General features: G+C 34.1%; 2 protein-coding genes across 3 annotated transcripts; one reads left to right on the top strand and one right to left on the bottom strand.

Moving 5' to 3' along the window:
* Positions 1 to 5,663: 5,663 nt before the first annotated feature.
* Positions 5,664 to 7,787, bottom strand: LOC116171865. The gene is made up of 6 exons (XM_031488893.1): positions 7,537 to 7,787; positions 7,268 to 7,486; positions 6,997 to 7,224; positions 6,459 to 6,587; positions 6,288 to 6,410; positions 5,664 to 6,236 (listed from the first exon to the last, which is right to left on the bottom strand). The coding sequence occupies exons 1-6, from the start codon at positions 7,558 to 7,560 to the stop codon at positions 5,739 to 5,741; spliced, it is 1,221 nt and encodes a 406-aa protein (XP_031344753.1). The 5' UTR covers positions 7,561 to 7,787; the 3' UTR covers positions 5,664 to 5,738.
* Positions 7,788 to 9,542: 1,755 nt separating this feature from the next.
* LOC116170935 (UPF0430 protein CG31712) lies at positions 9,543 to 12,549 on the top strand. 2 transcript variants are annotated; one of them, XM_031487499.1, is made up of 4 exons: positions 9,543 to 9,969; positions 10,037 to 10,400; positions 11,616 to 11,699; positions 12,249 to 12,549. In XM_031487499.1, the coding sequence occupies exons 1-4, from the start codon at positions 9,809 to 9,811 to the stop codon at positions 12,411 to 12,413; spliced, it is 774 nt and encodes a 257-aa protein (XP_031343359.1). In that variant the 5' UTR covers positions 9,543 to 9,808; the 3' UTR covers positions 12,414 to 12,549. The 2 variants fall into 2 exon arrangements, with proteins under 2 accessions (XP_031343359.1, XP_031343360.1); XM_031487500.1 differs by having other exon boundaries at positions 12,228 to 12,365.
* The last annotated feature ends 19 nt before the right edge of the window (positions 12,550 to 12,568 follow it).

Here is a 12,568-nt window from a genome sequence, read left to right as displayed (position 1 = left end):
GTTAATGATGTGGCTAATTCTCCTAATATTTGATTTTGACTATGTTACGTATCCATTTTTTGATACTAAAACCTGTGCAACTTTCATTCTATTTCCGAACCATTTGCTGCAGTATGTTATCATTCTAAACCGTCAACTAGAAAACATTCCTCAACAGGAAGGCACATTAAAGTAAATTTTCTGCAAGCGATGATTGGTTGTCATTTGCATGGGCTATATATTTGCAGTGGGCGGCTACCTGCGATGATTGACGTGACTGTTTTTATACTAGAAGAGCAATAGTTTATGGTTTGTGTAAATTTGTTCAGGCAACTCGCGTTAAGCTAAATCACTATACTATATTCATTTTAAAAAGGTAGCGGTAGAAAGCATAGGGAAGCTTTGACCTTCACTGTGATTGGTTAAAACATGGGTCCGTATTACAATGAAACATAAAATGACTGGTGAATTTTGAAGGTGGTAGTTTTATGTTCCCAACTAAACTGTCGAAGTGTTACTAGATGTTATTGTCAAAGGTTTATTTCTGTTTGTAGTGCTGAATATTTCTACTTTACAATAATTTGGTGCCGTGTTATATTTTTCCTGTGTGTGTTTATCTTCAAACAGCGCCATCTACTACTTTCTTATGCAGTATAGCGTGCAGCTTACCTTCATGTACGTGTTTTTCAGTCACCATTGGCTAGAATATCTATCAGTAACGCCGCGATTAAGTATATTTGAATTGCCGTGGAATTCTGCTAGTATGTATGTATCGTATCTGTGGCATTCTCTATGTAGGTATATACAGGGTGGTGCCTAGCGCAACGCAGCATAGGGATTTCAATGGTAATTTCTTTATAGTCAATTACTAGCTCCCCTAATTATTTTAGAGCAAAAGTCTAAATAAGTTTTTTTTTTGAGAAAAAATGCGTCATCTGTTCATACTTTTAGTTATAATTTTCCATTTTTCAAAACCGTAGAAATCGATAAAATAAAAAATTACATTTTTATAAATCAGTGATGCTTTGGAATCTTTTAACACACTACAAGCGCATCGCATCTAAGTTATCGTTGTTTGACGTCGAACGATTTTCATATTTAATTCTGTTACAACTATCCGATGCAAGAAAAAGCGGCAATTGGGTAGGGTTTTTTTAGAGAATGTATGCTGCATCTGCATCAGATACTATTTGCTTATTATTTTCCGGAATCAGAGTACCTACATAATCGAAGAAAAAAAACTGATTTGAAGAAGATTTGTTCCTAAACTTATATTCGGATTTTCCGCTACTGCAGCCAAAACGTTGAATGTATTGTCACTTTCCTGATGGTTTTGACGGACATTTTGAACGTTATTGCACTTGCAGTTCTTAACTAATTTATAAACAAGTATAAATTTAATATACGTCAAAGGCAAATAATGAAACGTGATCCTTGTTTTTTTAAGTAATTCCAAGGCATATTTGATTTATTGTAAAATGGACCTTTTTATTTTGTCGATTTCTACGGTCTTGAAAAACGGAAAATTATGAGTAATAGCATGAACAGATTCAGTATTTTTTTCTCTAAAAAAAACTTATTTAGACTTTTACTCAAAAATAATTGGGGGAGCTAGTAATTGACTATAAAGAAATTACCATTGAAATCCCTATGCTGCGTCGCGCTAGGCACCACCCGGTATACAGACTAGTGCGTCAGCTTAACGTGGGTCGCCTGTATAATGTTGGATTTCTGGTATCATCACTATGGCACTTATTGAATTCATCCCAATACATAGGGGTCACTGTTTCTTATCCCTTCTCGTACTTACCTATAGCCATATTAACATTCTCATCTACGTTACATATTTATTTTTTTGAATATTCTTTATTTAGGGGAGAGTTTGTTTGACCACTGATTTAAAAATCGATTCATTTTCTTCTTCTTTATTGCATAGGATTCTGGCGGTCTTCTTGCAATTCATCTATCTCACATGAATCTTAGTAGATCTCTCATCGAGATTTCTGTCTGTTGTGACCCAAAGAAGCTTACTCCTTATAACTTTACCTCTCTTATTTTTCATACTCCATCAAAAAAAGTGTACCTACTGCTTCTTTAAGGGACTGGTATGCATACATTTTCTGGGATGATCATGGTTGTGTCCATCTGCCTCTTAACACCTCCCAGCAATAATACGAACGTGTTATTAGTCTGGATGTCATTATTTTAAGTTGGAAATTATAGTGAGTGATGTGTAGGTACCTACCAAGGACAATTCAAAGAAAGTTTTTTGTGACTGGAATCAAAGGGTAACCACTGGCAAAAACATTGTACACTACGCTCATACTTATCCAGGTAGTAGGTACGTACACTACATTTCCATTTTTGTTTATTTCTACGTACTTCCCCATCTTTTTGTATTACCACATACCCTTGTACAGGGTTAGTCAACGATTGCGCGGAGTAACTTAATGCCTTGATAATAAGATTTTTCGATAGAGTGCTTTTGTATTATGATATGGTTGAATATTCTGCACATTTAAAAAATATATGGAATTGTACAAGGTGCGCTCACGAAGTAGGGCGCCAAAATGGTACATTTTTTAATGGAACCCCCTGCTCTTTTATGTCTAAGAATATGTGTACCAAATTTGGTTCCATAATCAGTTTAGCTAGGAATGAGAGTAGAGACAGACCCATCCAGATTTTGTTTGATTCGGATTTCAGATGCTCCAAAACGTGCATTTCCGTTAAAAAAAGTGGGGGGTAATTTTTTACCCCAATGCAATACTTCCATATTAACGTGCGGGTGGCAAAAATTGTTATTGATCTGTCACCAACACCTATAACTGAGGATTCAAAGATGTCTCAGGCATGCGTCAACAAAGTACCTGATATGTCCCATCTGCAATGCTTCCACCATTGCTTCAAAAGTATATTCGCGATGTTCCATGATGTGTCGAGTAATATATCGTATAGACGGGTCAGGTACGTCTCGGAGACGATATGGGTAAACCATGTTTCATTAGTGTGTCAGAAATATCTCTGATCTCTAATAATTTTATTGTTCTAAGATTCTTAAAAAAAAAGTAAACTGTTTTCACTTTTCAAGTGTGTTTCACTAATAATTACCAGTATTTTAAACATCTGATATAATTATTTTCATTGTTTTGTTATCTCGAATAGATTTTGTTTTGATTTTTTTTAATTCATCACAGACTACTTGATTTGAAATATAAAATCCGTTGATATAACTGGTATCTTATTTTCAATCTTATGCTATGATAGCTCGTTGAAAAGAGAATTAAATAATCTATCAAGTAACCTAAAAATCCAATATGGCGCCTATTTAACTTTAGGAAGTTGGTAAATTGTCAAGGATTATATATTATATTATATATAATCCTTGGGTAAATGCATATATATATATTCTCTTATATAGGTACCTATATGGGTAAATGTTCCTCAAAAGTAGCTATCCTGCGCCGGGGTGCAAAAGGTCAGCATGCGCCCCCCTGTCAATTAAAAAATACAATGTGCTGTTTGGGTTTCATTTTAATATTTATTAATCTAATATCAAACAAGCTAAAATCACAATACGTCAATACACTATATTTAATTAAGTGGTACCTACATCAAAGTCAATTTTCTGAATTGGCAAGCGCATTTTAATATTAATTTCAGATTCTATGCTAATGATGTCAACCTATCTTGGGTCATAGTGGACCGTAAATAGTTTTTAATTAATTTTTCTTTTAGATTAAGACATTTATTTTTTTTCTTGCGTTTCCAATTTACTCCAATTCTCGAGATTATTCAAAAATGTATTAATTTGTACTATCACGATTTATGGCGTTCGGCGCCCCTTAAGGTCCTGCACCCCTTGTACCCTCGGTAAAGACGGCCGTGATCTTGAATTTGTTGTTGACATTAATTCTAAATTAAGCGTATCAACGACAGTAATTTTTATACGTATAAAACTTTTTTTTCACTACTAGCGTCTGATGACATGATTATTAACCTTTTTTCCACTTGTAAAGTAGGCTTTTTCGGCATTTGTTCAAAGTGGTTAATAATTTTTTATTATTAACTAGTAGTCAATAATGAGAACTGTCACGCTGTCACTTTTAGAAAACACAACCCGAAATTTCGCTCAATGAACGTTTAGACAAGTTCTCTAAAACGAATAATTGCCACCATTCGCAATTTCCAGAGAAATTACATACCTAAAATTATCACATTTTGAAAAATTCGAACGAAATTACTCTTTGAAAAATCTCAATGACAGAACAAAATACGGCCTGTTTGACTTGTACTTCCACGTACTTGATTGACATGTTACATTAAGAAACAAAATTCTGTCCAACCGTTCACTTTCTTATCAATATAATATGTTAATTTAGAGGACTTCAAGTGCTAGTAGTGAAAAAAATAGTATATATACCACGGTAGAGAAGTCTATTATTGCCTTCGCACCTTACACCCCTCGGCGCAAGCGCCTCGAGATGTAATCTTGGTGCTCAGGCAATAATACTGTACTTCTCTACCTTGATATATAATGTACTATTTTATATCTCTTATACTTTTGATTTGATATAAGATATTCAAGGAAATTACCAATTTTAGTTTTTTTGAATTTACGTCGTCGAACCTATACATTTTGAATTTCCACAAGGAAATTTTAAATACGCATCGAAAACTGCGAAACATTGTCCATTTATCCAATTCTCTATCTTTAATAATAAGAAAAGTTACCCATGCAATCCCACGCTATCTGGGATACACTTTTTTGTCATAAGCAATTTGATCAACAAAAATTATTAATAAGACCATCAAACCTAATACTTTTTTTGGAAATTAACTTGAAGTTTGTTGGTTGAGAAATTAAACTACGAGTACATTAGATGTATATTATCTTTCCTTGTATAAGTAGGTATACTACATAATGCAGTTTCATTTTTGAACGCATCCTACCTACATGTAGCTTTTGCATGTAGAGCACTCCATGTTCATTGTTTCTTTTAGTATTTGTAACTTCTTTGGAGTTTGCAACATACTTGAAGTAAACGTAAACCTTACTGTTAAAATTTGTGATGGTCAATTTGGTGCAACGATTGGGAAAGGAATGTTAGCAAGCAATAAATTACAAATATACCTATACAATTTATTTTCGAACTTAAATTATATTACCTTGGCAATTATGAACAATCGTTAACAGGTTAAAAAATGAACAGCTCACTTTCTTAATTAACTTACAGTTCCAGTAATAATAATAATGCTAAATTATCCTTTTATAATAGATAATTTGCACTATATTTTTAACAAACAGCCTATTGTACTTTTGGCTTGACACTTGACTGCAGTCTGGTCAGCACCTTGATAGATGCTATGTTTAAGTATTTAATGCCATAGTATTGCTGTATCCTACACATAAATAAATGTAACGTAAAAAACGCAAAAATCCCAAGTCATAAATGATGCAGAAAAATAGTTGAAGGACACAATTTTGAATGGGAGAGTACTATTGTAGACGATTGTATGTAGGACACAGTAAAAACAAGATGGCATACATGTGAATGGTACGTGAAACAAAATATTCATATATCACAATTACCTGAAAATTGTACACAATATTTGCCAACGTTGAGGCAAACAAGTAAAAACAAAAAATATTGACTAACTAAATTACAATACTAAACGAATTATTACGTAAAGGAAAAAAATATATTGGCCAGAAAATGAAGAAAACAATAAATTTCTTGAATTCATACATTACTAATTTATCTTCTCCTATTCTTTCTTCTTCTAGATGGACCTTTACTGGGAGCGGTAGGCGGTGGAACAGGAGGAGTATTGACGTGTGCTAGATTAGAATTGTTTTGAAAAAGTTCGCTAATTAGGCCATTGTTGCGAATAGTATCCAAAATGTCTTTAATAATTTTTTCTTTATCAAACAGTTCTGTAGATGAAGCACTGGACTGCGGCTGATTGCGGTTCACCACGTCTGCTTTCTTTGTTTTTTTATCGTTTGATTTTTCAGTTTTCTTTAACGGCTTATTTTTCTTCTCTTCTTCACAAAGGCCTTTTCTAATCAATGCCACTATACCGATTTGTTCTGTATTGGGCGTTGATAATTGAGTTATAGTATCATAACGGGACAACTTCAATCTTAAATGAAATTTTCTACTGACGCACAAAGCTTTCAGTTGATGTTTTGTTAAAACGAAGCAATTTTTTTTGTTGAGCATGTTTTCTATGTTGTCTTTTACAGATACCAACTGCAAAGGTAGGCACACTTAAATAATTAACCAAAAATTTTGGGTACCCACCTGAGTGCTATAAAGATAGCTTCCGTTTTCAGAGTAAAATTCTAGACTTGCCAAGCACCTTTGTGCTTGAGTGTATTTCATGTTGGCCCTTAAGAAAGCGGCCAGGTGGCCTGTTCGTAAAATCTAAAATTTGCATACTTCTGTCACATGAAAAAATATCACATGTACTACCTCTATATTAAGGAATACAACGCCAATTCCTGACACAAAGATCACAAAGGACATTCTATTGATCAGTTTTGGAGTGTTAAAGGAGAATTCCCATTCTTTTGTAAAGGAACCAGTTCCATCCAAGGCAGACTAGAATATAAAAGTACAAAAGTGGTTCTAAAATTGTCTACACCCCCACGGATTGACTACAAATTTACTTATTGGCCAATCAGTAAACTATATTCATTTTAAGAAGGAAAGCTTAGGGCAGCTTTGATCTTCACTGTGATTGGTTAAAATTCACGTTAGTATTACGCTGAAAAATAAAATGAGTGATCAATTTTGTAAGCTGGAAGCTTCTGTTTCCAACTAAACTGTCATTAGATCTTAATGTCAGGTCCAAGTGTGAAATTGTTTGATTTATATCTGTTCAGTGCTGGATATTTCTACTATACAATAATTTGGTGCAGTTTTATCTTTTCCCTGTCCCTTCTTATAATGAATGCAGTTTTTTTTCAGTGGCAACAATTTAAAAAAATAAACTTGAATGATAACAAACCTCAGTTAATTTATCAGCATGAAAACTCCGAACATGGTTAAGTAATCTACTAGCAGGTAGTCGCACGTCACAATTGTCCACTCTACAGGGATAAATGCCCTTCCCAGGACCATTAGCGGTTGTAGTGGTTGTTGTGACGGTTGGATCGAAAGCAGGCGCAGATGCATTGAGTTGCACCGTATTGTCTTTTGGGGGTTCCTCTAGGGGTTCATAGAGATTCATTATGTTCTAAAAAAGAGCAGTAAATCATACACAAATGCAATGGTCACACCTTTAAAATTTCAAAATTTTTCACAAGCTCCTCCACGACAAAATTTCTCGTTCCGATGTAAGTACATTTGCAAGTGGGGCAATTCTCAACTCGAGCCCGACAATTGGCGCAAATGTGGTGTCCATGAATGCATTGTTCTATTATCGAGCCAGGTGGTGATTGTACAATGTCCATGCAGATATGGCATTGTAAAATATCTTCCAAATCCCGCCATCCCCACTATAAGGTGGAAGTTATCACATCCAAGTGTTGCAAGATAAGGTACTTACCTGAGGAATGTTATAATTAGCCATGGTGGATGTTGAAATTACTGAAAATTATACTAAATTTAATTAAACTATTATACAGTGATAACAATCAAATATATTATTAAAGAAAAATTTCTTATAAAACAAATATTTGTCGTTACACAGTCAAAGACACTTGAAGTTAGGGTTGGTATGGTCATATGGGGACAATGTTGCACGATTGCAATAATAGTCCCAACCTAAGAGTAAAAAAATGTTCCACCCAAAGAACTTTTGTTACACAATTTCCAAGACTTGGCCTTGGACGGAATGAAGTTAGCTGCACAATTAATAATTAATACAGGGTGCAATGTCTAAAGGTGGGAATACACATGTAGTTATATCTTCTTAAATGCAATCGTCATTGTATATGGGTTAAAAATAGCTTAAGAATTGTGATGTTTTTCAATAGTTTGAATAGAAAACGTAGATGTCGCTACTATCAAGGAAAATTACAGTGGCTGTGTAAAGACAAAAGTGACCATGTACCTACATACTGGTCCAAAGCTTACAAACGGTACGGTAGTTCTTTGATATGTTGTCTAGGATGGTTAATAGCATAATTTCTCCCTCTCCGCCTTTATTGAAAAACCCGAAAAAAAGGGCACTTTCTTCAGTTTTTGGGTGATATCTTCATTTCGGTGCATTTTAGCTATAGTAGGGAAGTAAATTTCCTATAATTTATTTTTTTTTAAGTTTTGTTTTTGGGAGTGATAGTTACGAAGTGATAGTTAAAAAAATCGAATTATCCGAAAATTTGTTAAACTTTCTTGTTCATTGTTATAAAGTTTGTCAAGAGAGTGAGCAAAGTTTGTGGAATTATTGTTTCAAATGGTACTGTACTAGTTTAGTCAGTGAGTATTTGATACTTATCCTGTATTTATGAAACAGACCTTCGTTTTTTTGGGAGTGTCGACAATAAGCATCTCTTCTCCGAATTTATCCAGTAGGCGGGAATTAATTGCTCTTAAATCGATCTCATATTCACTCTTTATGCGACTCTTTAATGCATTAGAGTGAAAATTGGTGGATTGCTTAACTACCACAAAGATAAGTGCAGCCATTATATATTTATTAGAAGCTTCTATATATGGATCATATACGGTTATCCATATACTTCTTTTATACCGGGTGAATATTCCAAAACCGAACATAGGGAATTAACATGGGAAAAAGGTATTTTGCATATTGTTGTTCCCCATGTTAACTTAGAGGGTATAATATAATGACAGGAAGGAATATTTTTTCTCATCTAATGATTTACGAACTTGTCAATTTTCACTTGTATTTCTCATTATTTTATCAAAAATTCGGCAATAAACCCAACTACCAAAATCAAATATAAAAAGTGAATACAATTATATACTTAAATTACTTAAATGAAATTAAGTAAGTACAAAAAAAAACACAAAAAATATCTGCTTAATCTGAGCTCTAGAACAATAACCTGCACCAATGTAGACAACGATCGACCATCAGAGGTCCCTTCCAGTTGACCAAAATTTAATCAGCTAGTCTCTTTGACTATTGTCTACCTATTTACTGACCAACAGAATTAGAAAATTCGAAACCCTTCGCGAGTTATCATGTACACCGACAGACGGACGCACTAACAGAAAGTCCAAAATCATGAACTCGCTTTTTAATATGTGAACGTATGCACTTACTCGAACCGTAATTTAAGTTTGGGTTTCAAAATAGTATCACGATTTTAAGACAATCTCAAACTTTGATTTTTTGCGCTAGGTTGATTACATACAACTGTCCCCTCGGACATTACGTATGATTTCAAATTCCTTGCGTTAATCAATTTTACAAATTCAATTGCATTTAAGAATATCGAAATAAGTTGGTGTTTTAACGACTGTACCTCATAATAACTTTGGACTCGCCGCCTACTTTTCATCTTTTCCTCGTATGTAGTACTTAGGGAAATTTGGTTTGATACGATTGGCATGTTGTTTTTTTCATTGTCAAAAAAACGTGCGTATTTTGACAATCTTGACGTAATCGTTGGCTTCTTGTTCTTAGTGTTCTTGTGCGCGTTTTCTGTTTCTTGCAATGGTATAATTTGGTGCAATTGTGAATAAGTCTTGGATAAGTAGGTAATAAATGTGGACTATTTAACAAATATCTGTGTACTGTACATGCGGCCTTAAATTGAAAATTAGTGGCACACATAGACCAACTTTCCAAGCTGGTCAATAAGTTAATGAAACTGTGAATTTAGACCTTTTTAGTAGTTATTCTTTACATGCTGGATATGGGCAAATCACGCTCTAGAAGTAGGACTCCTCGCAAACATCACAAGTCAAAACACAACAAAAGAAGTAAATCTAGGGATAGAACGGAAAGAAGTTATAGAAGTAAACATCGGAACGTCGACGAAGTAAAGGAGAGAAACTCAAAATCCAGGTAAAGTGAACGTACTATAAATTTACCGGTGTAGTTAGTTTAACACCTACCATTTTGTCTATGCCAGAAAACGCTCACATTCTGCCTCATCGTCCTCGAGTAGCGAAGCTTCAATCGACTTACCGAAAGAGAAGCAGCTCAAAAAACTGTCTCACATTCGCAAAATGGACGAGGTCGAACGTCTAGCCGAAATGGAAAGGCAAAGGAGGCAGAGGGAGGCCGAGCAAAAGCTAGTCGAGGAAGAGACGGCGAGGCGTATCGAGGAATTAGTAAATAGTAGGGTGCAAGAGGAGTTAGAGAAGCGTAAAGATGAAATAGAGAGGGAGGTCTCCAAGAGGGTGGAGGAAGCGAAAAAAATCATGGAAAAGCAAATGATGGAAGAGGTGGAGAGGCGGAGGCAGAAACAAGTTTATGAAGAGAAACAAAGAGAGGTAAGAGAAAAATTTCGGCCGTCTGCTGGCTAATTTATTATGTGAACGTCTTATTATTCCTTGTTGGTCTAGTGTGTGTTTGACTTTTTTTTAATTATGCAAATTGTACAATTTTGTTGTTCGATAGTAGATTGTTTTCTAGGACGAAATTGTTTATAACGAAAACATTGATACCAACTTATCTAGTCATAATTTTTTTTTATATGTTTCTTTCATTTTCCTACTTTTTAATTGAACTTTGCTACAGTGCCTGTTAAATTTAAGTGTCAAGTATTCCAAAACTATTTTCTTTATCTGTAACATAACATTGTATTTTGGTTATGAATAGAGAAGGTTGAAATTTCTTCACCACAGCTCCACCAAAGCAAAAGTACCATTTTTTAATTTTTGATTTACCTAATTGAAGAATTTAGCAGGCACTTTGGTTTGTCATAATTTATATTCCCAATTAGCAGCTTAGAGATTTTTAGTTGCAAAATTTAATTTGGGACAGTAAGTAAATAATAATTTCGGTTTTGTGTTACTTATAACTTAATAAATAGTGTTGGAATAATTCATTTGTTTTACTATATTTTTTTGGACAATCTATAGTGCGACCATTTTAAAGAGCAAAATATTTATGACTAATTGAAAAAACAGCCTAGCCAAGGTGAATGTATAAACTGCAAAAATGTTGTCGCTTGTTCAGAGATAGGTCATGTAGTCAAGTGTCTCTTTCTCAAAATGTTATACAATTAACAAATGAATAGCTTTATAAGCTAAGAGGCCAGCAGATAATCAAGTGAGGGGGCCGAGACTTGATGCGGTGGCAGACTGCACCCGAGGACGGAAGCTAACAGGTATTATCTACCTTTTTTATATTTTATTACCTTTAAGTACCGTTTAAGATTGAGGACATCTGTAGTATATTAACTGGCCCATACCTAGCAGTGTGGTTGTTGAGTAAAAATTTAAGGAAATTTCTTGAGGTGACCATTGTCTCTATATACTCAAGGGATTTCCAAGTTTACGTATTTTTTTATTACTTTAACTTTGAAAAGTAAATCACTTTAACAGCTTCCGAGGTTTAAATAGAACGCACCTAGTTTTTTGAAAGACGTTCTATCTAAAGCTCAAGTATTATCTAATTGTTTGTGTGATGTGGGAATAAATAAATGCTAGGGTTTGGGCACCATCTAGCGGTACTCGGGTATTTAAATGTGAAATATTTTATAGGAGGAGGAGCGCAGGAAAAGAGAGGATTTAGAGAGAATTATGGAAGAGAATAATAGAAAAATTGAAGAGGCACAAAGGAAATTGGTAGGTATTATTATTATTCACTCTCATTATATCACATTTAATTCATCCATTGTTATTACATTTCAAAAAATAGATTTCCTATAGTTTTTTTGAAAACGGATGTCTCAAAAAATTGTTGAGAGAAGACATCGACATAGATATGGAATTAATGAATTTTTTTTAAATTGAATTTCTCGCACGGCATAATGAGGAAATTTTTTTTCAATTTTCAATATATTTTGGTTACATTATTTTTGTGTTGAAAAACCCTACATCCCAAATGCCATCTAGATCACAATTTTTTAGTACCCCCTTTATGGAGGTAAGGGGTGTTATAGGTATCTATTATTCTATAGGCGTACAGTATGTCCTATTTTCGTTGAGACTGCAGTGTATCTTGAAATAACGGCAACAAGGCAGCAAATTGCATATCACTTATTTTTTTCTGTTATCTCACTAAGGTGACCGACACAAAAATCCATACATTTATCAGGCATCATCCCCTAAGCGTAGTAGCAGCATGATTAATTTTCTGATTTCTTTTTTGAGGTTCTTTGTTATGAATTGTAGGCGGAAGAAAGGTTAGCGATGATCGAGGAGCAGAGGCGAATGGACGAAGAGAGGCAGAAATTGCGAAAGGAGCAGGACAGAAGAAATAAGGAAGAGCAGAAGAAAATTTTGGGGAAGAACAACTCGAGACCGAAATTATCGTTCTCCTTAAAACCTGTTATATAGCGAGTGTGTGAGTGTGTGTGTTAGACGAATGACATGCGGTGTAAAAATTAAGAACTATTGAAAAGTGATGATATTTAATTTAAGATAAAGTTTTAGGATTACATTTAACTCTTTTTTATATAAATTATGTTTTATATGTGAGCGCTTTTATTTCA

The sequence above is a fragment of the Photinus pyralis genome, unplaced genomic scaffold (genome assembly GCF_008802855.1).
Source record: "Photinus pyralis isolate 1611_PpyrPB1 unplaced genomic scaffold, Ppyr1.3 Ppyr1.4_LG5, whole genome shotgun sequence".
NCBI classification, from domain to species: Eukaryota; Metazoa; Arthropoda; class Insecta; order Coleoptera; family Lampyridae; genus Photinus; species Photinus pyralis.
The sequence above is the reverse complement of the archived record's forward strand: the minus strand, read 5'-3'. Positions and strand labels throughout refer to the sequence as shown.

Bases quoted from the DNA above. Each gene is read 5' to 3' on its own strand.
- LOC116171865 (XM_031488893.1), bottom strand. From the start codon at position 7,560: ATGGCTAATTATAACATTCCTCAG. The intron at 7,487-7,536 runs GTAAGTACCTTA...TCCACCTTATAG, and splicing joins CTAATTATAACATTCCTCAG to TGGGGATGGCGGGATTTGGA. The intron at 6,237-6,287 runs GTGGGTACCCAA...CTACCTTTGCAG, and splicing joins GCTATCTTTATAGCACTCAG to TTGGTATCTGTAAAAGACAA.
- LOC116170935 (XM_031487499.1), top strand. From the start codon at position 9,809: ATGCTGGATATGGGCAAATCACGCTCTAGAAGTAGGACTCCTCGCAAA. The intron at 10,401-11,615 runs GTAAGAGAAAAA...AATATTTTATAG, and splicing joins ATGAAGAGAAACAAAGAGAG to GAGGAGGAGCGCAGGAAAAG. The intron at 11,700-12,248 runs GTAGGTATTATT...TATGAATTGTAG, and splicing joins AAGAGGCACAAAGGAAATTG to GCGGAAGAAAGGTTAGCGAT.